The sequence below is a fragment of the Heptranchias perlo genome, chromosome 13, assembly GCF_035084215.1.
Source record: "Heptranchias perlo isolate sHepPer1 chromosome 13, sHepPer1.hap1, whole genome shotgun sequence".
NCBI lineage: Eukaryota > Metazoa > Chordata > Chondrichthyes > Hexanchiformes > Hexanchidae > Heptranchias > Heptranchias perlo.
This window is the reverse complement of record NC_090337.1, coordinates 11,700,439-11,724,321: the sequence shown is the minus strand read 5'-3', so window position 1 is coordinate 11,724,321 and position 23,883 is coordinate 11,700,439. Positions and strand designations below refer to the sequence as shown.

The 23,883-nt window shown below is 42.9% G+C and overlaps 2 protein-coding genes across 7 annotated transcripts in view; one reads left to right on the top strand and one right to left on the bottom strand.

Annotated features, from left to right (window-relative positions):
- Positions 1 to 23,883, top strand: part of LOC137331279 (mediator of RNA polymerase II transcription subunit 12-like protein) — a 482,895-nt gene that overhangs the window by 304,114 nt on the left and 154,898 nt on the right. The gene's annotated exons all lie outside the window — the stretch shown is intronic.
- LOC137331276 (P2Y purinoceptor 12-like) lies at positions 4,798 to 13,519 on the bottom strand. Its single transcript, XM_067994972.1, has 2 exons — positions 13,357 to 13,519; positions 4,798 to 7,411 (listed from the first exon to the last, which is right to left on the bottom strand). The coding sequence occupies exon 2, from the start codon at positions 7,407 to 7,409 to the stop codon at positions 6,387 to 6,389; it is 1,023 nt and encodes a 340-aa protein (XP_067851073.1). The 5' UTR covers positions 7,410 to 7,411; positions 13,357 to 13,519; the 3' UTR covers positions 4,798 to 6,386.

The window sequence follows — 23,883 nt, the reverse complement described above, 5'->3', positions numbered from 1 at the left end:
GATTAATTGTTAATGAGGGTATTTATAAGCCCCACTCTAGAGACTTGAGCACATAATCTAGGCTGACACATAATCTAGGAATTACTTATCAAAAACAAATGTTTTAGGAGTGCCTGCTTTATTGATGAATGAAGCTATGCAAGCAGAAGTGACATTTTTGAGCTGCAAGAATATTCTGTGCTTTATTCTCTTGCTATCATTCCTTTCTGCATAACAGCTCAAAACAAATGGCTGAGAATATTGACTTCGCATTGCAGAAGTTGTGGTTCTTTGTCCTGAAGTTACCATTGGATCATAGTTAATATTTTGACGCATGTGGCGGGTTCTGTGTGAGTTTCCACAGTGCATGCCCATTTTTCTGTTTTGCGGGACGTGCAGATTTTTCCACTGACGTTTTGTGAATTGCAGTAACGGTATTGATTGCCGGCTCAGCAGAGGGTGGCACTGGTGCCAGGAAGTATGAAGTGTACACCCGTGATTGCCCAATTAAGTTAGTTATACAACTCAGAGGTGCTGTAATAAAGACAAAGTGCTGGAAACACTCAGCTGGTCAGTCAGTATTTATGGAGCGAACAGTCAAGTTAATGATTCAGATGTAGACCCTTCAACTGAAAAAAAATATATAGATGAACAGCATTAAAAAAGGAAGAGAAGAAAGGGAAGGGGAAGCAAAACATGCAGACACACAACTAGGCATAAGACACAGTCACTCACAGATGCACGTGCGTGTGTGTGTGTGTGTGTGTGTGTGCGTGCGCGCGCGCGCACACACACACACACACACACACACACACACACACACATCATCCACAGACACACACTGCTTAAATGAAAAACAGGAGGTGGTTAAATCGCTGAAGTGATCTTAACATAAAACAAAAGGAGGAATCATAATGAAATAAGTTAAAAATATATTTCACAGACAGAGAAAATGTTTGAATAGTTACGGCAGTGTGAAATGGGGGTGGGGGGTGGGGGTAAGGTAGGTGTGGTATGGGAAGAGGAAACCTGTCAAAGTGGCACATAATCCAGTGGCCAAGAAGAGAAAAAAAGTAGACACACGCCAAGGGTGCAGACAGCACACCCTGCAAAGTGTTCTCAGAGGGTCCCTACCTCTTGCATCATCGTATCTCTCCCACTCCCCCAATATACCCATTCCACGTGGCCAAAATCCCCTACTGAAAAGAAAGTGGGAGTTAAAATTAGGTTTGAAGTTATTAAGACCAGAGATGGGAAAGGGACAAAATTATAATCACCTGCTTTTTTTATTCTCCCCTCCCAATCTCTTAAAGCAAAAGTGCATTTTTGTATTCAGAAGTTTTCAGAATTCATTGATGACTAAACGAAGAAGCTGCCTGGATTTTAATTACATTGAGTTGTGTGTGTTATCATACTGTATAGAATCATACAGCACAGAAGGAGGCCATTCGGCCCATCGTGCCTGTGCCAGCTCTTTGAAAGAGCTATCCAATTAGTCCTACTCCCCTGCTCTTTCCCTCCAACCCTGTAAATTCTTCCTATTTGAGTATTTATCCAATTCCCATTTGAAAGTTATTATTGAATCTGCATCCCCTTCAGGCAGTGCATTCCAGATCATAACAACTCACTGAGTTTAAGAAAAAATTCTCCTCACCTCCGTTCTGGATCTTTTGCCGATTGCCTCAAATCTGTCCTCTGGTTACTGATGCACCTGCCAGTGGAAGCAATTTCTATCTACTCTGACCAAACCCTCATGATTTTGCACACCTCTAATAAATCTCCCCTTAACCTTCTCTGCTCTAAGGAGAAGATCCCCAGCTTCTCTAGTCTCTCCACATAGATGCGTTTACTGTAGATTAGTTTAGTTTCTGTGGAAAGTGGAGTTGCAGTCCAAGTGTCCAGGTTCTAGATGGCTTCCCAATGCTACAACAGTCAAACACTGCTGCCTGTTGTTTCCCTGGAGATCCACCTCTGTCCTGCCACAGTGACTGAGGGTGTGCCACAGTACAATCCTCAGGAACAACAAGAAGAATGACTTCTGCCAAATGGAGAGATTGTGTAGAAGTTCAAAGTGATTGAGGTTGGCTGATCAAACATTTAGTTACTTAATGCATGGTATGTTTTTCCAAAAAATAAGCTTTTTCTCCAGATTGGTTTACAATTTGTTTTATTAAACATTCCGTTTCTAGTGAAACCTATCATTTTGGCTGGTTAATGTTACATTTACAGTAATTAGCAATAATGGATATTAAATAGTTGATCACATACTGCATTCACATAAAGCAATGGTTTTCTATCTTTTCTGCCTTGGCATGTCTGCAGATATTAATGCATATTCCTAGGGACCGCTTGTTGTAACTTTCGAAAGACGGTATTAGCTACTCTAAGGAAAACAGTGCTGTCATTGCAGAAAATGTGTATTAGTAGTATTATTGTTGCTGTGTAAGTGGTGCTAAGCCAATAAATGCTTCAAATAAAAACTTCAATGGTCAGCACATTGCAGTATCATAGTGTTTGTGCTTACTTATCCTATAACATTGAATCCCATCACTTATTCAAGTTTTCTGCTCACTGGCTGTGAATTGCACAGATGGTTATTTGTACAACAGATATGCAACACATGTGTCTGTTTGCACTATTTAACTTTACAACATTAGGTCCTTTATTCTTCTGTGTTTTGGAACAGCGAATGTGTTGACAGTTTAAATGAGTGACATGGAAATAGTGTTGGATGGATGGCTGAAATATTGGCGAATCTTTCCAACAATTTTTAGCCTCCATCTACCCTTATTGCTGCTCTTGGGAGATTTGGAAACAGCTGAGCAACAATAATGTACAGACTGAGTGTGAATACTTTTCAATGCAGAATGATGAGAGAGTGCGCTGTGTAAAAGGGTGGATATTTTTGTAATCCCGAGTGTGAATGTCTTGTACCTCATCTTACCCAAGCAAAAATAAATTTGCTCTGCACTTGTGACTTGATTTTCAAAAATAACTTAGATGTTGAATGTACATTTTGCAGAAAAAAATAAAATTGCGAACACATTGTACTTGCAATTATTCTACAGAACTCATGGTATCCTCCAAGTGACTTTTCTGCTTAATCAGTTGTCTCAAAAGGGAAGTTCACATGTACTGTAGATAAATGTCAAGGGGAAGATTGTGATCAGACTCACTTTATACATAGCGATGGATACCGAAACTGGACTGGTTATTCATTTTTAATTTGCCTTTATTTATCATTCCCTTCCACTTCTCTCCCTCCAAATAAAATGGCACTTACTTGCCAAGTTCAGGCTCCTTTAGAGGCCGTGTGGATTACTGCCTTCCTCCAGTATCACTTCCATTGCAGACTGAGACAAAAAAGAGCCTGCTTTTGGGTTGTAATAACTTCCTCTTTCTAATATACCTTTTGAACGCTGCAGCAGCAATTCTGCCCCGCAATATGGAAGTTAATGAGGGATTTTTGTTTCAAGTTCAAAGTTTTATGAATTCAGAAAAGTTCCTTATTTTTCTCAGTTTCTATTTTAAGCATAAAAGTGCATAGCTGTTTCTCATTCAAACCTACATAATCCCCTCCACGTTTAGGCCAGTGTGAGGCACCAACTCGGATTGTTTTCAGCTTCCTATTGCCCTGGAGTAAAGTTCATCCCCATGTAGAATAAGTTCACCATTCATGTGCTCTGAGCAGGAAGCTTCACTCTGAGGGACCACTGGCCTGGTGAACATTGCTGTAGTGTTGTATCTATAGGGGTAATTTTAACCTAACTCGCCAGGATTCAACGGAGAGTAAAAGCGGGTCGGAGTGTAAAACCAGCATTGCACCCGATCCCGTCAATTTCCTGACAGGCGGGTTAGGTTAAAATTGCTGCCAATATTTCTAAGCTGCACTTTTACTGAATTTAGTCTTACTCCCTTGTCACTTCGGAATCTACCCATTTCTTTCTTTTTTGTGTGTAGAGCAATTGATACTGTATTGGGTAGCAGTATATTCCATAGTTAACAGTGGTAAATGCATCGTAGCAGCTTAAATTGTGTTAAGCTTAATATATTTCTTTGCGTTATAATCAAGTCCCTTAGTTTCCATCTACAAACTCAACACAACAAAGTTGACTTCTACAGGAGAAAGTACAGCCAGTGGAAGTGCATGTAGGCTGCCACCCGAGGCTCCCTGTCTAATTTTCCCTCCCCCATGCCATGCTGCCACTTGGCATCTCCTCACAGGAGTGTGCCTGAGGTTGGAAGGAGCAGAGGTGAGTTATTGAATCTATGGTGCAACCCATTGGCACTTCAACTCACTTTGCCACCATGCTAATTTCTTTGACAATTCCGATTAAACACTTGTTTAACCCCCCCCCCCCCACCAACCTCACATACAACCATCAATTTATTTACAACTTCTAAATGCTCAACTTTAGAAATTTACAGTGGGGAAATTCTGAGAGTACGATAGGTTTTTCCTCCATCCAGTGCCGTGATGGTGTTGCAAGCATTTTTCTGTGCCGGTGCCAACACTGAAAGTAGAGTAAAAAAATGGCAAAAGTGCTTCGAGCAGCGAAGAACCCCTGCTGATTGTTGCCAGTATGGAAATGCAAAGCAACATGGCTCACTGTAATGGTAAGAGTGCTTTTTTGTACATGGACCTCCTGAAATTTCCAAGTTATTAGTTGATAATTTTAACAGACCTTGTTGTTAAAAATGAACAACCATATTATTTCTTGGTCCAATTATAATTTCCAGCTGCTTGTGTAGACTCCTCAAAAACATGAAAATAGTGCTTATAAAACACTAGATGGAAAATCTTCCATAAAATGCTAGATAGGAACATCCATTTAGACTTTATGGAATGTTAGGAATTGCAATTTTTTTAAAAGATCTCCTTAGAAAAATCCAGTATTCTGTTTTTTTAAAAAAAGTCTGAATTACATAAGGACAGGGAGATTCTACCATCAATTGGCTTTCCTTTGACTTTGCCTCTGTAATCTCTCAAGCCTGCAACATTGAGCACACAAGCATGCCCCAAAAGGGTTCGCTCCAGCCAACTTATCTTTCCAAATGACTCAACCCATGACCATAACCTCATGATCATGGAAATACTGCACTTCACAAGATTTCTGATCAATTTTTCCGCTTTGCTGACAGACCTTGTGGGAGAGAGTGGCTCTGCTAAAATGTGAATGCGTAATATTAAAGTACTGACACTTAATGAAATAGATATCGGATTGCTTTTCTGATGTCAACTCATTTTCTGGTTGCTCACTCAAACTGAACCAAATGGTTCTCAGTCTCGGTGTCCTATTTGATCCTGAGCTGAGTTTCAAAGCCACATCATGCCCATCACGAAGACTGCTTGCTTTCACCCCTGAAATATTGCCCCCACCACCCTTATTCAAACCTTTGTTACCTCCAGACTCAATTTCTCTAATGCTTTCCTCACTGACTTTCCAAGCTCCACCCTTTACAAAGTTGCTCAGAGCTGAGTCTCTCACTCGCCCTTCATGTTTTTCTTGTCTCTGCCTGCCACATTTATAAAGCCTTCCATAGCCATCTCCCCCCGCAATTCTGCAGTCCCCTCTATCCCTTGCATCCGTGTAAGTATATTTCCACCCTCTGTCTCTGGCTATCTGCACCTCCCACTGCCCCTTCAATCCACCAACGGTGGCAGAGCTTTCTGGCGCCCCAGTCCTACTCTCTAGAATTCCTTCGGTAAACCCCACACATGATCCTAGACACACTTTTCAGCTGTGCTGGCTCAGACTATTGATATGTTGATAGGCTGAGATGAAGTAAGGTGGGAGGAGGCTCATGTGGAGCATAAACACTGGTACAGACCTGTTGGGCCGAATGGCCTGTTCCTGTGCTGTAAATGCTATGTAATTCTCTGTAAAATACAATTACAGAGGCCTGTCTGTAGGTCACTGACTATCTGAAACAGGGAAACACTAATCAAAAAAAAGAACAAGGGAGGGTGGCAAAAAAATTGTAAGTACATGACACAGTCCTAGAACTGCTATATGTTTCATAAGAATATAGGAATAAATAAAGACATCAAGCCATCCATGCTGCTTCAGCATTTCTTGATCAAGTGTTTCTCTGTGAAGAGCCTTGGGACTACATTAAAGGCACTCTATAAATGCAAATTGTTGTATCGGGACTCAATGCTGTTTCCCTGCTCCAAACCCCTCAGAACTGCACATGTAGAGTACATATATTGAAATGTGAATTATATAGCTAATTTTACATTATTAATTTCTTACAATTTTTTCAGAAAAAAAATTGTAACTTTGATGTTCCTTTATTGATACTGCAGTCCATGGAAGGTTAATGTTGCAACACGATGTCCAGCCTTGTTAAGAAATAAAGAGAGCGATTGTTTGTTGTTGGTAGGTGCAGTGTTGATTTGTAACCTAGAGTGGAGTCTCTCTGCTGGATGAGTGCTCATCTTTTGGCCTTTTTGTCAGTCTCTGTATGCATTTGTTCAGCTTTGCAAATAACATGTTCTTGAATGACCTACACAGAAAAAAATAAATTAATGGGTCAAGACATGCGTTTAGTGCTGCCAAGCACAACGTGCTTTCCTTTATGTAGTAAAGGGCAACCTTTGTCGAGCACTGGAAGGCATTTCTAGTCTGACTAAGTATGTACGGGACTCTGGCAAAATGGAACGGAACAAAACAGATAAAGAACACAGCCAGCACGAGAAAGACATTGAAATTGACTTTCTTTGCTTGCCTGGAGCTGCCTCTCGTTTTCCGATAGGATTTATAAAGCTCCCTAGTTATCAGGGAATAGCATACAACAATTAACACCAAGTTGCTCCAGAAAAGGATCTGGCAGATGAAGTTGACCATTTCGTGCCATTTTAAGCCCAGCTTTGTTTTGAGAGAGGAACATCTGTGCTCGTTTTCTGGCATGCTGTTCCCCTTGTACAGCATCATATTGGGCAGTGATAAGAGAAACATGGACAGCCATGTGGCTGCTGAGAGTATCTTTGCGGTTCTGGGTTTGCACATCCCAGAATGGCCAAAAGGTTTTGTTGCCTTCTGGTAGCGATCAACGCTTATCAGTCCTAAAAATATGATGCTGATGTACATAGTCAAGTAGAATATGACCGAACTGACTTGACACACAAAGACTTGGAGTCCTGGGGTTCTGAAGCTCGACGCAATGAGAATTTTAAACGGGAATATCAGTGTCATCAGCAGGTCGGCCATAACGGTGTTCTTGAGGTACACGATGAAGTTTGACTTGCTTGGTATTTGAAAGAAGACCCAAATGGCCAGGCTGTTCATCAAGAGACCGACAATGAAGAGGATGGAGTAAAGCACTGAGAAAATTATTTGGCTAATTTCGCGGTCTGGTGCACACTTGCCTTCCAATGTAGTGTTTGAATAGTTGGAAAAGCTTTCCGTTGTTTCATTCAAAGCCATTTCTAAATAAGTAAGATTAAAAGAAAAAGCACAGTGTGAGTGATTTAAGCTACATTGTTTTATATTCGTCATGCCCTATCTGAATAATGACTGCTGAATGCTCATTATTTAGAGAAAATTCTTCAATTGATTGAATCAATCAGATCATCAGGCAAAAATCAATCACAGGAAGAATTGTAGGTGAAGGAGGGAAAGAAAGGGGCTTGATTGTACTTAGATAATTGGAGTTATATCATTATATTACTTTTGGGCACCACACATATCCAACAAAACTATCACGTATCGTGACATCAGCTGTGATGATGTACAGAGCAATGCAACTATATTTTTCTTCTCTTCAAAATAGTGCCATGGGATCTTTTATGTCCACCTGAGAGGGCAGTGTTTCAGTCTAAGTAGTGTACAATATTTGATCGGCCACTGATTTATGGTGATTATGTAAGTGAAATTGTAGTTGTTATTGCAAAGCATTATGTTAATGTTAGAGGCATTTTCAGATTCAAATGATGTGATTGTGTCCGCATATTAATGGAGTGTGTAAATCCGTGGCCTTGATTATTTTGTTTAACTATAATAAATTTGTCATAGCCTTTATGGAACAACTTGCGTTTAATGTAAGTTCTGCCTTTAATGTAGGAATCATTCTAAGGTAGTTTATATTGGCGGTGGGGATGAGGCAAGAGGAAAAGTAAATAAAAGGGACAAAGGAACAGATGCTGAGCCATGGTGGGAGAGTTAGGCGAGGTGACAGATAGCTTGGACTAAAAGATGAATTTTGAGAAGAATTTAAAGGTGGCAAGAGAAGGGGAGAGGCAGAGGGGTTTAGGGAAGGAGTTACAGAGAGCACCTAACCACTGCCACCAATGGTGGGGTGAAGAAAGGCAGGGATGCACAGGAGGCCAGAGTAACTGAGGACTGAAAGACTGGGGGATGGGATAGGATATAAGGCTAGAGAAAGTTGAATAATTAATGTGGGGAAGACCAGACGGACTTGAAGACCAGAATGAAGATTTTAAATTCAATGCATTGGGGGACAGAGAGCCAGTGCAGTCCCATGAGGATGAAGGATGATGGGTGACTGGGACTGAGTGTGGATCAGGTTATGGGTGGCTGAGTTTTGGACAAGTTGGAGTTTATGAAGAGTGGTGGATGAGCGAGTTCAGCAAGGAAGATATTGGAACATTAGGGGGGCGATTTTAGTTTTTTGGTTAAAATCGGTTCTAATTTGATTTGCACAATTTTCCTGAATCTCAAGTGTAAATAGCACTCCATTTTCCAGTCTAACTCTATCGGCATAATTATTCACAACTCGAGGTACAAGCTTAGATTGGTCTAGGGATGACATCAGTGGTAGGAGAGGAAAATAGTGTGTAAGTCAAATTTAAAGGGATGGGGAGAATTAAAGGGGAGGGTCAAAAATGGTGAAACCTTCTGGAGATTCTTAGAAGGTATTCCAACCTATCATTAACCTTTGCCAAGGCAGAAGGAGTGGGACATTAAGAAGGAGCAGACTAGAATAGAGGGTAAGGGACCTCTCGGTACATGCATCAGTCTACAGACCGGTAATGATGCAGCCCAATACCTGGCCTTGTCTTTGGCTGCTGAAGTTTGAGGTGGTGCCGCATGAGCTGGTTTCGCTCCACAGCATCGTCCCATAGGTCAGCACTGTGGCATGCCTGCAAGAAGGTGCAGCCAAGTTTCAGGCTGCAGCAGTCTGTTACTGTCCCGGCATCTGTGCAAGCTCCATGCTGCATGGTAGCTGCTGTGCTCCTTGCAGAAGATGGCGGAGCTTGGGATCTTGCCCTGTTCGGATCCAGACTCTGAGAAGAGGGGCTATCACAGTCATTCCAAAGGTCTACAATAATTGGTTCATGTAGGGCTAAACAGGCGACGTTGGGTCCTGATCACCCTGTCATCCCGTTTTTCATGCAGTACTGTGTAAAGCTTGGGATGCTGCTGAAGATCCTTCCAGCGTAAGGGTTTGACAGGCATTCACATCTCATTCTGATGCCACTGGGCGTCTGCTGGCACACCTGTCATTGGGCAGCGGAGCCTCCACCAACAACAGCTGCTGAAGTGCAGAATGTACTGCTGTGCAGATGTGGGTGCTGGTAGGATGGCACACTGCGCACTTCTCTAGTTTTTCCACTAAAATTAGTAAAGAAAGAAACTTGACTCCATAGTCTTTAGAATTGCATCCAAATGTTCATGTTTATGTGTCCAATTTTTAACAGGCTTTATAGGAAACAGAACTGTGTTTAATCCTGTTTAATATTAAAAAGTATAAACGCCAAAAAAGGGATAGTCCTAAAGACCACTGGTGTAAGGCTATGACTTGAATTTTTTTTTATTGATTTGTGTTATCTTATGTCGTGAATTTTGCTTTAGCCTTTTACAGTACAGTTCTCTACAGATTTGTTGCATTTGTTTCTAGTTGATATTCTACGACTTTAGGAACACTGGACTCATTGCTCGTTTCTGCAGGTATTGGGGTCAGTGTCATAGAATAATTCAGCACAGAAGGAGGCCATTCGGCCCCTCGTGGCCTATGCTGGCTCTTTGAAAGAGCTATCCAATTAGTCCCGTTGCCCTGCTCTTTTCTCAAAGCCCTGCAGTTTTTTCCCTTCAAGTATTTCAATTTCCTTTTGAAAGTTATTATTGAACCTGCTTCCACCGCCCTTTCAGGCAGCGCATTTCAAATCACAGCTACTCGCTGTGTTAAAGAAAATTCTCATTTCGCCTCCGGTTCATTTGCTGGTTACCTTAAATCAGTGTCCTCTGGTCCCCGACCCTTCTGCCACTGGAAACAGTTTCTCCTTAATTACTCTGTCAAAACCCTTCATGATCTTGAACGCTTCTATTAAATTCCCCCTTAACCTTCTCTGCTCCAAGGAGAACAACCTCAGCTTCTCTAGTCTCTCCATGTAACTGAAATTCCGCATCCTTGAAGGATGAAATCAAATGAGCTGAAGGTCTTCATTTATCTGAACCTATATTGTGATGGACATGGAGTGTCGCGAGCCTAAATGTTCCTGAAATGAGCGAGTACTTTTACAAAACCCTGTAATGTGAAGTTGTAACTTGAGGTCTGCAAAAGAGCAGAGGGAAGTGAGTGCACGAGGGGAATTCTGATGTTTAATAACAAATGTGCAAATGGACAACAAGAACCTGGACGGTCAGTATTGTCATTTTGAAATTCCCAGAGATAATACGAGTAAGAGGAAGAAGCAAGAAGTAGTAAGAATGAAACTGTAACATGTACCACAGTAGTAACTAAAGGTCATGAGTACAGTGTGTTTAATATAGAATGTGTTAACGACCCATCACTTTGAAAATTATGACAAATACTTTCTCACCGAATACTTGGTTGCACTGAACCACTTATCAATAAAACATAGTAAATTATCATATCGGTCAGATGAAATAAGAGAAGACAGTCAAATTTTGTGCAAAAGAGGAGACTTGGAACTTTAAGCAAAAATTGAAATAAGCAACTAAGTGGGGGAACTCACTTGTGTTATCTGTATACACAACCGGCAAGCTGCTGCAGGTTTCTGGCTCCAGCTCACTCGATAACAGATTGCAAATGACCTATTAAAACACTGTGCAGTTGCTGTGTTTTTAGTCCTTGTAGTTAACATTTGGGGAATTTGAGAATTTGGGGCACAGAGAGGTGATGCTTCCACCCTCAGTGGGTCTTCGCATGCTCAGAATCTCTCAGCCCTCACTCCCTTAATGTTGTGGTCTCAGTATTGTTTTTTTTTATCTTTCTGTTCCCTTCTCCCTCATATGTCTAAGTAGCTTCCCCTTCAATGCATCTATGCTAGTGTCCTCAGATACATCATTTGGGTAGTGAGTTCCATATTCTTGCTACACTCTGCATGAAGAAATTTCTCCTGAATTCCCTATTGGATTTGTTAGTGACTATCTTATATTTATGGCCCCTAGTTCTGGTCTCCCCTGCACATGGAAACATCTTCTCCACGTCTACCCTATTAAACCCTTCCATAATCTTAAAGGCCTCCATCAGGTCACCCCTCAGTCTTGTCTTTTCTAAGGAAATGACCCCAGCCTATTTAATCTTTCCTGATGGGTATAACCTCTCATTTCTGGTATCATCCTAGTAAATATTTTTTGCGCCCTCTCCAGTGCGTCTATATCCCTTTTTATAGTGTGAAGACCAGAATTGTTTGCAATACTCCAAGTGTGGTCTAAACAAAGTTCTGTACAAGTTTAGCATAGCTTCTCTGCTTTTTAATTCTATCCCTCTAGAACTGAACCCCAGTGCTTGGTTTGCTTTTTCTTTGGTCTTACTAACCTGCATCGCTACTTTTAGTGATTTGTGTATCTGTACCCCTAAATCCCTCTGCTCCTCTACTCCATTTTGTTCTTATTTTCCAAGGGGTATGTGGCCTCCTTATTATTCCTATCAAAATGTACCACCTCACACTTACCAATATTGAAATTCAATTGCCAATTACATGCCCATTCTGCAAGTTTCTTAATGTCTTCCTGCAGTTTGTCGCAGTCCCCCTCAGTATTAACTATACCCCCAAATTTGGTGTCGTCTGCAAATTTTGAAATTGTACTTCGAATTCCTGAGCCAAATCGTTCATGTATATAGTGAACAACAGTGGTCCCAGCACCGATCCTAATGTAACACGAGTTCCCACTTCTTGCCAGTTTGAGTAACTACCTTTAATCCCTACATTCTGTTTTGTAGCCAGCTTGCTATCCATTCTGCCACTTGTCCCCTGATTCCACATGCAGTGGCCTTAGTCATGAGTCTACTATGCGGTACCTTATCGAAGGCCTTTTAAAAATCCAAATATATTACATCTGCTACATTACCCTTGTTTACTCTTTCTGTTACTTCAAAGAATTCAATAAGTTTGGTCAAGCATGACCTTCCCTTTCGAAATCTGTGCTGACTATTATATTTTCGGTTTCCAGATGTTTTTCTATTACAGCTTTGAGTGTGGATTCCATTTTCTTTCCTACCACCGCGTTAAGCTAATTGGTCTATAGTTCCCTGGAGTGGTTCTATCTCCCTTTTTAAATATCGTAATCACATTAGCTGTCGGCCAGTCCTCTGGCACTATTCCCTCTTCTAATGAATTTTTATATATCTGTAATAGTGCCTCTGCTATCTTTTCCCTAATTTCTTTTAATATGCGCGGATGCAATACATCCAGACCTGGGATTTTATCCTCTCTCTAAGTTTGATGAGTTTATCAATTATCTCCCCCCCCCCCCCCCCCCCCCACCTTTCTATTTTAAATATCTTTACATCTTTTTTGATCTCCTCTTCTTATGTAATGCCCACCATAATAGTCTTCCTGATAAATGCAGCGAAGTAATCATTTAATATTTCTGCTATTTCGCTGTCAATGCCTGTGAGTTTATCGTATATATCCCTTAGTGGCCCTATCCTTATCCTGATTTTTCTTTTGTTACTTTTGTGTCTGTAGAATACATTTTTTTTGATATTCCTTGATGATTTAATTTTGTGGTTTCTTTTTGCCTTCCCAATTGTTCATCATATTCCCTTTGTTGTCTACGCATTAAGTGTATGGTTTTTCTTTATTCATCCATGATGTGTCATGTGTAAAAGGTTAAACTGCAGAGAGCTCGAATTATTCAAAGTGCCTTTCCATAGTAGGTTACCTTTTGTGGAAATTACACGAATATAGCTTTTTATCAAAACGTCCCAAATAAAAGGGGGAAAAAAAATCCAACCCGTATATCAAAAGTAATTAAATTTATCGTATTAACGATCGTTACCATAACAACTGCCTTTGTTTAGTCACCCTTTACCATTGTCTGTGTTCCGTCTAATCCCGCAAGCTATATTATCAATTTACACATTGATAATCCTTCCACTTAAGTGAAATTGCACCTACTAATTCTGTCTTGGGTTTCTGTAAAAAAGATTTAACTTCATTACCTTCTTTGCCCTTGCACGCTGTTTCTGTTGGATGAGGTTATTGGAGGTGTCAAACAGTCCGACCTTTGTATGCCAAAACGAGCAACAGTCTGTTTAACTCAAAATATTCGAGAAAGAGTTCCGTATCCATCTGAGGAGATAGTGGTTATTTTAATCTCTTGGAGATGAAGCCCTATTGTATCGTTAGTTGCAGACTTTATCACTGCTTCTGCTTTCCTGCTCTGATTGCGTAACTCAGACTTAAAAAAAAATATATATATTTTCCTCATAATTCTGTGTCCAATCCATGAGCTTGGCCCTTTGGTCGGTAGGATATTTGTTCTTGAAATGTCACTAGGTGGACTGATTTCTGTAAACCTGCTAATTAGATCAGCATTCTTTGTCTTATTCCTGAATTTTTGCATTAATTTTACTGTACCTGTTGTAATTCTGAAGAAAATTTTGAGCTCTTCAATTCTCTCTCCCCTTCCCAAAGTTCCACATCTGACTGTAAACTCATAGCAAGTGCCCAATAACTCGACCAGAGGTGAGCCGTATCTTGCAAAGCATATTTAGTGTTTGGTTTGCTAAATGGGAGGCAGCTTCTTTAGCCTCTTTTTACAGCAATCTCAAAGAACTCCAGGACTAAACTTCAATCCTTTATCATTTACCTCCACTTCACCCCCCTGCCATTTTGCCTCCCTGCCCTAACAACAAAGTACATTGATACAAAAGATACTTTCCCATCCAGTTTTCTCCCTTCCTCTCTTGAAGCCATTGCTTCATGCTGGAGTACAGGTCCCTGTGCATGCCTGCCCTCCGGTACTTGGAATCAAGTAATCAGTCTTGATGTATGTGAGCCTGGACAGTGTGTCAAAAGGTAATCTGTGGGGAATAGAATATTGCTTTATTAAAATTTTAAAAATAAAATTATTTTATTATAGTTTTTTTTTCAAGTTTTGCTATCTGGGCATGAAATTGGGAGTGTTTTAAAAATCATTAAGGTTAATGACTTTCTGTTAAATAAAGGCACCTTCCTCCCCAGTTATAATATCAAGCTGTACTTGGTCTGTTCTGAGTTAGCTGATCTCACGGCAGTAACACCTCAGCAGCCCTGAGGTAAAGAAAAGGATATCAACCAGGTTTCCAGCTCCTGCTGGCACCCGGTAGCCCTGGTGGAAAGTGCATGTGCGTGGACATCAGGTGAGGACAGGACCAGGCTTAGCCGTGATGTGTCTCGTATTCCGATGTCTTGCCAACATGCACAACCTAGGCTCACATTTGAAGAATGGGCACTTGGGGAAAATATTGGAGGTTTGCACTAAAGAATGATGGGGTATGATAACTTGGTGCTAATGGTACTGGACTGGTAACCGAGAGGTCATTAGTTCAAATCCCACCGCCACAAATTTTTAAAAATTGAATTCAATAAATCTGGTAATTTGCTAGATTGTTGTGTTTTAAAAAAACCCAACTGGCTCACTAGTGTCCTTCAGGAAAAGGAACCCCCATCATGCAAGTCAGTGAATGCTTGCTTTCCCGGCAGCTGTAACAATGCCTTTAAGGCATTCCACTGTTTCTGAACTCTTTGACCCTGAAATGTCAGTATCTGATTGAATCCGGGGAGACCAAAGCTACTTTTTAATGGCATGGCTTTCTCAGCCCAGCAGAACACTGCTGTAACAAGGTCCGTTCTTTCACCCGAGCCATTGTGGAGCTTGATAATGGAATTCAGAATGAGCACTTCAGGTCTCCTGCCTTGGCCTGGTGCTATGCTACAAAGTAGATCAGCTATCATCTCACAAAGACGGGGGTGCCTCGCACTTGTTGGTGATGAGGATGGAGGGAGCATGGATTAGGGGTTTAAGGAGATGGTTGGCAGTGAAGAAAAGAAGCCGGGGGTTATCTTTGCTTTCCAGGATGATCCTGGTTTTTGGCAGAGGAATGTGTGGCCCAATAACACTTGGTGTGATCCAGTGAGATATAGTGAAGGATCGCTAAACCAGTTGTGCACCAGATACATTTAATTCTGTGATCCTTGGACTTGAGGGAATGAAAATAGGGCCCAAATCAGGCGGATCAACTGGGATTGAAGAGAATAAAGGTTTTACTGAGTCTCCTCCCACGCTTGTTCTTCTAAGCCGATCAGCAGATCCTTCTATTTCTTTCTTCCTCATCTGTTTATCTAGATTCCCCTTAAAGGCATCTATGCTATTCGCTTCAACTACTCCTTATGGTAGCAAGTTCCACATTCTAACTGCAATTTATTGGATTTTCATCAAATTTATTGAATAGCTGTTTTCCACAGCAACAAAATATAATCTAATCAAGGAAACATAAAAAGAAAAAAAAGTAGGCTTAGAGAAATCTCACTAACAGGAGCCCTTATTTTAAAAAAAAATGCAAACAATTGATTACTTTTGGTTTATTTTCCTTGTTACTACTTTTTACTCCATCTGTATGAAATGTTTTATTTGTTGAGTTGATGGTTTGACTTACAGGGAGAGGTTAGACAGACTGGGACTTTTTTCCCTGGAGAGTAGGAGGTTAAGGGGTGATCTTATAGAAGTCTATAAAATAATGAGGGGCATAGATAAGGTCGATAGTCAAAATCTTTTCCCAAAGGTAGGGGAGTCTATAACGAGGGGGCATAGGTTTAAGGTGAGAGGGGAGAGATACAAAAGGGTCCAGAGGGGCAATTTTTTCACTCAAAGGGTGGTGAGTGTCTGGAACGAGCTGCCAGAGGCAGTAGTAGAGGCGGGTACAATTTTGTCTTTTAAAAAGCATTTGGACAGTTACATGGGTAAGATGGGTATAGAGGGATATGGGCCAAGTGCAGGCAATTGGGACTAGCTTAGTGGTATAAACTGGGCGACATGGACATGTTGGGCCGAAGGGCCTGTTTCCATGTTGTAACTTCTATGATTCTATGATTCTAGTTGTGATGCCATCATTTTGATCTTTGTGTAATAATATTTTAATAACGTCATTGAGAATAATTGGGATCCGGAATCTGAATTCACACAAACAGTAAAAACAGAAGCGTCAACTCAGTTGACAATTCTAAGTTCATGTTAATACCACTTCTCCCACACTTGTCCTAGTCAGTGGTTGATGGTATTATTCGCACGTGCCATTTAAGCAAATAATCGAAAAATTAAATATTAAGGGCAAGGGTCTCGTTCACGAGTGATGGGATATTTGTCCTGCTTCCACGATGGTTCACGGGATAAAGGCCCTGATCCCTGGCCTGTGCTGCATCTCCGATGGTTTAGTGACTAAACAGACACTGTGGGCTCGATTTCCGGACGTCTGAGCGGGTGCGTTCATGGTGGCGGGGGGGGGGGGCTCCGTAAATTGGGGATTCTCGGGGCAGGTCTGGAGCCCGGCTCCAACCCGCCCACTTCTGGGTTCCCCAATGACGCGCTTAGATGCGCGTGCAGTCCCCACTTGCGGGACCCCCGGCGGGATCCCACAAAAGGCAATTATTTTGATGCTACAGGTCATTAGCAGACCTGATTTGTAGGATATTTTAGGAGGGGTGGGATTTTCATCTAAACTGAGTGTGTTTCCCGTACTGGGGGAAACACTCCAGGTTGAAATGGACGTGTTGCAGCCACCAGCCTGTGGCAGCTGCAAAGGTCCATTTGACAGGTAGGGGTTGGAGACACGCTGTCATTGCAGGAGGCCACTCTGTCACTTTGGACAAAGTTTGGCCTCCACCACCTTCCTCCTAACACTAAAATTCACTAACTTGCAACCTAAACCCCGGTGTGCAGACACATTTACCTACCTTGCGGACCCCCTCAAACGTACAGCTTCTGGATGGGGGCCGCCATAGCTGCAGTCATGACCTCCTCGGAATACGAACAGCATCGCCGGCCACGCCATCCACCTCTGACACGTGGAGCTCCACAACACAGTGCTGTGACACATCCACCTGTACAGCAGGAGGGAGGGCAAGCGCAGAGAGAGATGCGTCGCAGAAGGCACTACCCTCGCCACGGGGTCCACAGACCGAGGCTCAGCTTCCTGGACCTCTCTGAGCAGCAGTGCACACGGAGGCTCAGAGTCACTCGACATGTAGTCGTGGACATCTGCAGCCTCCTTCATGCCGAGCTGCTCCCGGCTGGCCCGAGTACCATCTTTTTCCTGTCGCTGTCAAAGTCACCACTGCCCTCAACAACGTCTTCTCCGCATCCTTCCAGGGTGCCACCAGGTACATCGCCGGAGTCTCTGTCGCCTGCACAAAAGAGCCCTGCAAATACACCTACATCCACTCTGCATTGACACAGTGGGGGGTGGCATCAGGTGTGGGTCTTCATTGTGATCCTCAGGAAAGGGCATTATTGCACAAACCAGACAAGATTTGCAAAGACGTGGCAGTAGTGGAGATAACAATTTTTAATGATTTTTTTGCAAAACAAAAAAAAGCAAATCAAAAACATGACATTCTGTCAGACACCCTTGTGCGTCCCCTTTGTGCTCACAAAACCTTCGCCTTACGTTTACGGGAACCCCTATGTGGTGCTACCCCTGTGGCTTCAGCAGAGGTAGTGGCAGGTTGCTCTTGTTCATGCCCTGACCGATTAGATGCTTTAGGCCTATCCCCTTTGGGTTTCGGTGCCCGTGAGGGCCCCTCCAAAGACTGCTCCACCTGCGTCTCTGCAGGGGCAGACTCGGCCACCTGGAGAGGAGGCAGCATTACGGGTACTGGTTGAGAGGGGGGCAACGGGTGAGACGTGGGAGCACTTTGAGTGGCGTCTCCACTTCCATGTCCCCTTTCGCCATCATCCCTCTCCTGGGCCAGGCCCACATCACTCCTTCCACCCTGTTGGACGACAGTTTGGAGGATTTGTGTGAAGCCTTGGTAGACCAGTTGTAAGGTATCTGTCAGCCTGTTTAAGGCGGCAGAATGTTGCTCACCCTGAATCCGAACGGCCGTTGTCAGGGCCTGAATGGACTCGTTGTTGAGCCGTGCTTGAAGCTCGATGGAGGCTAGCCTTCCCTCCATCGCAGACATTCCCGCATCTACCAGCGATACTATCTCAGAGATGCCTTCTCGTCCCTGTGACAGTATTCCACTCATGCAGGAGTTGGACTCTTCCATCCTCTGCGCGATTGTGAAGAGTGCACGTGGCAACTGTTCCAGTACCTCGGCAATGTGCTGCTGGCCCTCGATGACTCTCCTTTTCACGGCTGGCCCCCAGGGTTCAGCATCTTGGTCCAGCTGAGCAGAGCCTGGAGAAGAGTGCTCCTACCGACGTGGACTCTCCACGGCTGGCCCTGCCACCGGGGTCTGTTCGTGCTCACGTGTGTGGTGACTCACCATGTGCAAACCCAACTAAGTGAGGATGGGGACCCACCGAGGTGTGTGTATCTGCGCTGGTGGATGCATGGCTCAGATGTGACGATGGACGGCCTCTGAGGAATCGCCCCCCACAGTCACGGCGGTCGCAGATGGCCCTGCAAGAGAACAGAAAGCAATATTAAGCATGTGGACAGATGTTGAGGTGCTGTAGATGCCAAGTGATGCTAAGATCATTCGTTATCATGAGTGCTGAGTGTTAAATTTCTGTCACCAGCTGCTTGTGCACTCCCAGCCTCGGCGTCTGCCACGGACAGGCACTCCAGCGTCTGGCTTATTTCGAGTGCCTGCTGCTCTGCATCTGTTATGACCACCTGGTGTGGCAGGCCGCCTCCAGTCTTGCCCTCTTCCGGGCATTCTGGCATCTCTTCTCCTATCAAGGCAAAACACAGAGGCTTGATTGAGTGATGGTTGCATGGTGACTCGCTGCATGCATTGGTGTGAGTGGGGGTGAGCGTGAGGGAGATGCATGGGAGGGAGCATGTGAAACATAGCCATGAGATTGTATGAGGATTGGGTTGCGTGGTAGTGTTTGAATGGGAACTGGGGTGGTAAGTGCAGGCAAGGTGAGGATGATGGTTGAGTGGATGTGAGGAGTGATGCGAGAGCATTGTGGCAGTGCAGAAGGAGTTGTGTGGTAGTTGGAGGTGATGTGGAAGACGGAGTGTGGGAGAATGCATAAGTATACTCACTTTGGCTGACCTGGTTAGGTCATTAAATCGCTTCCTGCACTGGACCCAGGTTCTGGACACGTTGCCACTGCTGCTGACCTCCTCGGCCACCTCCAGCCAGGCCTTCTTGGTGGCAGAGGGAGGCCACCTCCTCCCATCCGATGGGAAAAAAAAATTCCCTCCTCCTCCTCACCCCATCGAGCAGCACCTGGAGTGAGGAGTCAGAGAACCTTGAAGCAGCCTTGCCTCTGGCCTGCTCCATGATCCAAAATTGGTTGTTTGCTGCAGGAGGAGCATTGGAGGACTGCCGCTTTAAATAGGGCTCCTCCTGCTGACAGCCTGTGATGGGGGTGCACAGTGCGCCCTCTGCGCAGGTCTGGAACAGGAAATCCGGAAGCCGTGGTAAGTGCCTTCAATTATTGCTGCGATCGCATGCGGAGCACCCCGAATTCACTGGGCGCGTTACCCACGCGCCCAGTCGACCCCCCGCTGCCAATCTTGCACACTAGATGACAGTATTTCCCTCCTTGTCAGTTTGTCACCTTTGCTGCTTTCCCATACCATCTTGCATTTTTCAGCAGTTTTGTAAAATATTTCTTTTCACGATGTGGGCAACAATAACAAGGCCAGATTTATTGCCCTGTCTCCAGTGTCTTTTCCAACAACAGCAACTTGCATTTATATAACGCCTTTAACGTAGTAAAACGTCCCAAGGCGCTTCACAGGAGCGGTATCAAACAAAATTTGACACTGAGCCACACAAAGAGATATTAGGCCAGGTGACCAAAAGCTTGGTCAAAGAGGTAGGTTTTAAGGAGCGTCTTAAAGGAGGAGAGAGGCAAAGAGGTGAAGAAGTTCACGAAGGGAATTCCGGAGCTTAGGGCCCAGGCAGCTGAAGGCACGGCCACCAATGGTGGAATGATTTGTTTTTGACTCAATGACATTGCAGTTCTCCTGGACACTATCCTCTCTTGTGCGCACACACAACAGATGTCATTTTGAATAAAATGATAAGCAGGCTTTCTTTAAGTAATGCACAATTTTTATTTGGAATTACTGCATTTAATACCAAATTGTGTGTGTGTTTTTGTGTTTAAAATACAGACGTTCAACAAATCACTGTAAAGTCTGCTTTGGAAATGTCTACATAATGTGGAGTTGAACAAGTTTGTTTGTGATACAAAGCTGTGGTGCACAAAACCACAAGCTAATTACAGATGATGAAGGCTATTCATCCCCTCTTAATTCATTCACCTAGAAAGACCCGACAACCTTCCCCATTTCATCAATTTTCAAATTACCTGTTCAATGATTGCAGTGTTTTTTTCCTCCTGTATTTTGTGGTAAAATATTCCACATGTTGATCACTCTCTTTGTGAAGAAGAATTTCCTGATATCAATAAAACAATAACCTTTTGCGAATTGGAACCCATGTCCCTTTATTCCAGTTCTGCAATTAATTTAATTTATTGATCCAATTTACATTTCCATTCTCTTAACAATCTTCCATTTCTCTAATATTGCCTCTCACACGTCTCCCTTTCTGGACTGAAAAACCCAAATTTCTCCAGTCTTTCCTCGGACACCGGGGATCAAACTCTCATGTTTGTAATGTAAGTACATTTTATTTACAACGATTTGAGAGTGTTCCTTACTTCCTGATGCTTAAGTAGTGTGGTAACTTTAGGATTCTCAGAACCAAATTGTTCTCCACGACCGTTTGTACTTTATTGTTTCACATTGTGGTTTTCCTTCTTCCCGTTGGCTGCAGGAAAAGCCCTGCACAGCAAATTGAAATAGTTTTGTGTAGGTATTTCCTTCCTTGAAGGCAGCAACTGGTATAGTTGGTTTCCTAACCTTGCTTATTGGCTGTATAATTGTCTTGATATAATCACAACTGCCAATATCACTCAACCTTTGAAGCTCTCCCAGATATTTTACCAAATGAGAAGATTGCACTTCGTTAAAACCCAATCTTTTGGACTCATCTTTAATTTGTGGCCAAATGTAAATTTTTCACCACATGGTCCTCTATATTAGTTTTGAAACGCTACCAGGTGGTAGAAAGACATTGTTGAGTATAGCTGGTTTTAGGTACACCAGCTGCTCCACCGTGCCCTCTCCCTGCCTACAGCCTGCCCTCTTAGTTATGAAACATCAGCCAGATCAGTTAGCAATAACAGCGAAGGACAGTGCCTTCTACATAAGAGGAAGTTTGCTTGTAGGAAACTGGTGTCCCTTGGAGAAGTTCACTGTAGTTCATAACCAAACTACCCATAGTTTTGAAGCCCTTTCAATTTTTTTGTTTGTTTAGATTTTAAGAAATGTTTTTTTAAAAAAAACAAAATGCCCATCTCTTCAAAGATGTCCAGTGACCCTCCATATCAGTGTTAGTGTTATGACCTTCATAACACTAAAAACAATTTGACACCACAGAGAAGGACCCCAAAGTAATGTGGCTGCAACACGTTGCGTAACTCAAGGAACTCAGACACTAGGGATCAGATTCTCATGCTTTTAAGGGGAAGCTAGATAAGCACGTGAGGGAGAAAGGAATAGAAGGGTATCCAGATAGGGTTAGGTGAAGTGGGGAGGGAGGAGGCTCATGTGGAGCATAAATGCCGGCATGGACCAGTTGGGCTGAATGGCCTTTTTCTGTGCTGTAGTTTTGATGTAACTCAATGTAGAATAATCATTAAATTTAGCTGTTGTTCAGTCTAGTAAGATTTCTGTCAGATTTAATCTATAAATTGGAGTGAGTGACTTTATTTTGTGAGGGAGGGTGTGCTTCATATCTGTAGGAAAGGTATCATTGTAGTGTTGATTTCCAACTAACTAGAAAAGGATGGGAGAAGATGAGCTGTTGAACCCATTTACATAGTTAGTTTCAAGAGGCAAGTAGATACACTTCTGGGGGATCAGGGACATGGTGAGAAGGTAAGATTAACCAAAAAGGATTGGGCTTGTTGGGCCAAATGGTCTTTTGCTGTCAATGAAGTTTTCTAATGTCCTACATAGTGTCATAGTAGGCACAACACAGGAGGAGGCCATTCAGCCCATCTTGCCTCTGTCGTCTCTTGAAAGAGCTATCCAATTAGTCCCATTCCCCTGCTCTATCCCCATGGCACTGTAAATTTTTTCCCTTCCAGTATTTATCGAATTCCCCTTTGAAAGTTACTATTGAATCTGCTTCCAGCACAGTTACTTCACCAAAGAACTCAATCAAGTTAGGCAAACACTATTTTCCTTTAACAAATCCGCGCTGACTTTCATTTATTAGCCCATACTTTTCCAAGTGCCAATTAATTTTGTCCCGGATAATTGTCTCTAAAAGTTTCCCCACCACCGACATTAGGCTAACTGGCCTGTGATTGTTGGGTTAATCCCTCTTCCCTTTTTTTGAACAGGGGTGTAACATTTGGAATCCTCTCGTCCTCTGGCACCATCCCCATATCTAAAGAAGATTGGAAGTTTGTAGCCAGAGCCTCCGCAATTTCCACCCTTACTTCCCTCAGTAACCTAGGATGCATCCCATCTGGACCGGGTGACGATTCTACTTTGAGTACTGCCAATCTTTTAAATATCTCCATCTATTTTTATCCTATTCAATTTCACTGCTACCTCCTCCTTTACTGCTACCTGAATGGATACTATTTATCTCTCCCTTCTCTAGCTATGTGGAAGTTGGTTGGGGCAGGAGGGTTAATTGTTAATGAGGGTATTTATAAGCCCCACTCTAGAGACTTGAGCACATAATCTAGGCTGACACTTCCTTAGTACTGCAATGTGGAGCTGCCGTCTTTCGGAGGACTTGTTAAACTGAGGCCACGTCCGCCCTCTCAAGTGGACGTAAAAGATTGCACTGCACTATTTCAAGCAGATCAGGGGAATTCTCCCAGTATCTCATTGCTGTTTGTGAGAACTTGCTGTGTGAAAATTAGCTGCTGTGTTTGCCTATATGACATCTCAAGGGCAATTAGGGCTGGGCAATAAATGCTGGCCTTGCCAGCAACGCCCACATCCCATGAATGAATAAAAAGAACAGTGACTTCACTTCAAAAGTGCTTCATTGGTTGTGAAGCACTTTGGGGCATCCTGACGATGTGAAAAACGCTTTTTAAATCCAGGTTGCTTCCTATCCTTTGCGTTCCTAGTCAGCCAGGCCACAGCATGTAATTTTGCAATTATTGGCCACAGTTAGTCGCCATGTCAAGTTCTCGATCAATTTGCAATTTGCCGATCAGGTGTTTTGGAAGTGTTTTTAAAAAAAATTATTTTTCAATTTTTGCTCGCCTCCCTTAGTCCCCATTCCTTACTTACTTCTGGCATGTGGTTCCACAGATGGTCACTTTCTAGATACATTGGCCAAGTAGTCATTCTTCCTGTGCAAGCCTAGATGATGAATGTTGTATTTTTGGGCCCCATTGGTCTTTCTGTATTTCATTTGCGTTGATTAGTGCTGTGTCGTAATGCTACAATAGCTTTCAGCTATTCAGGTTGTATTATTGT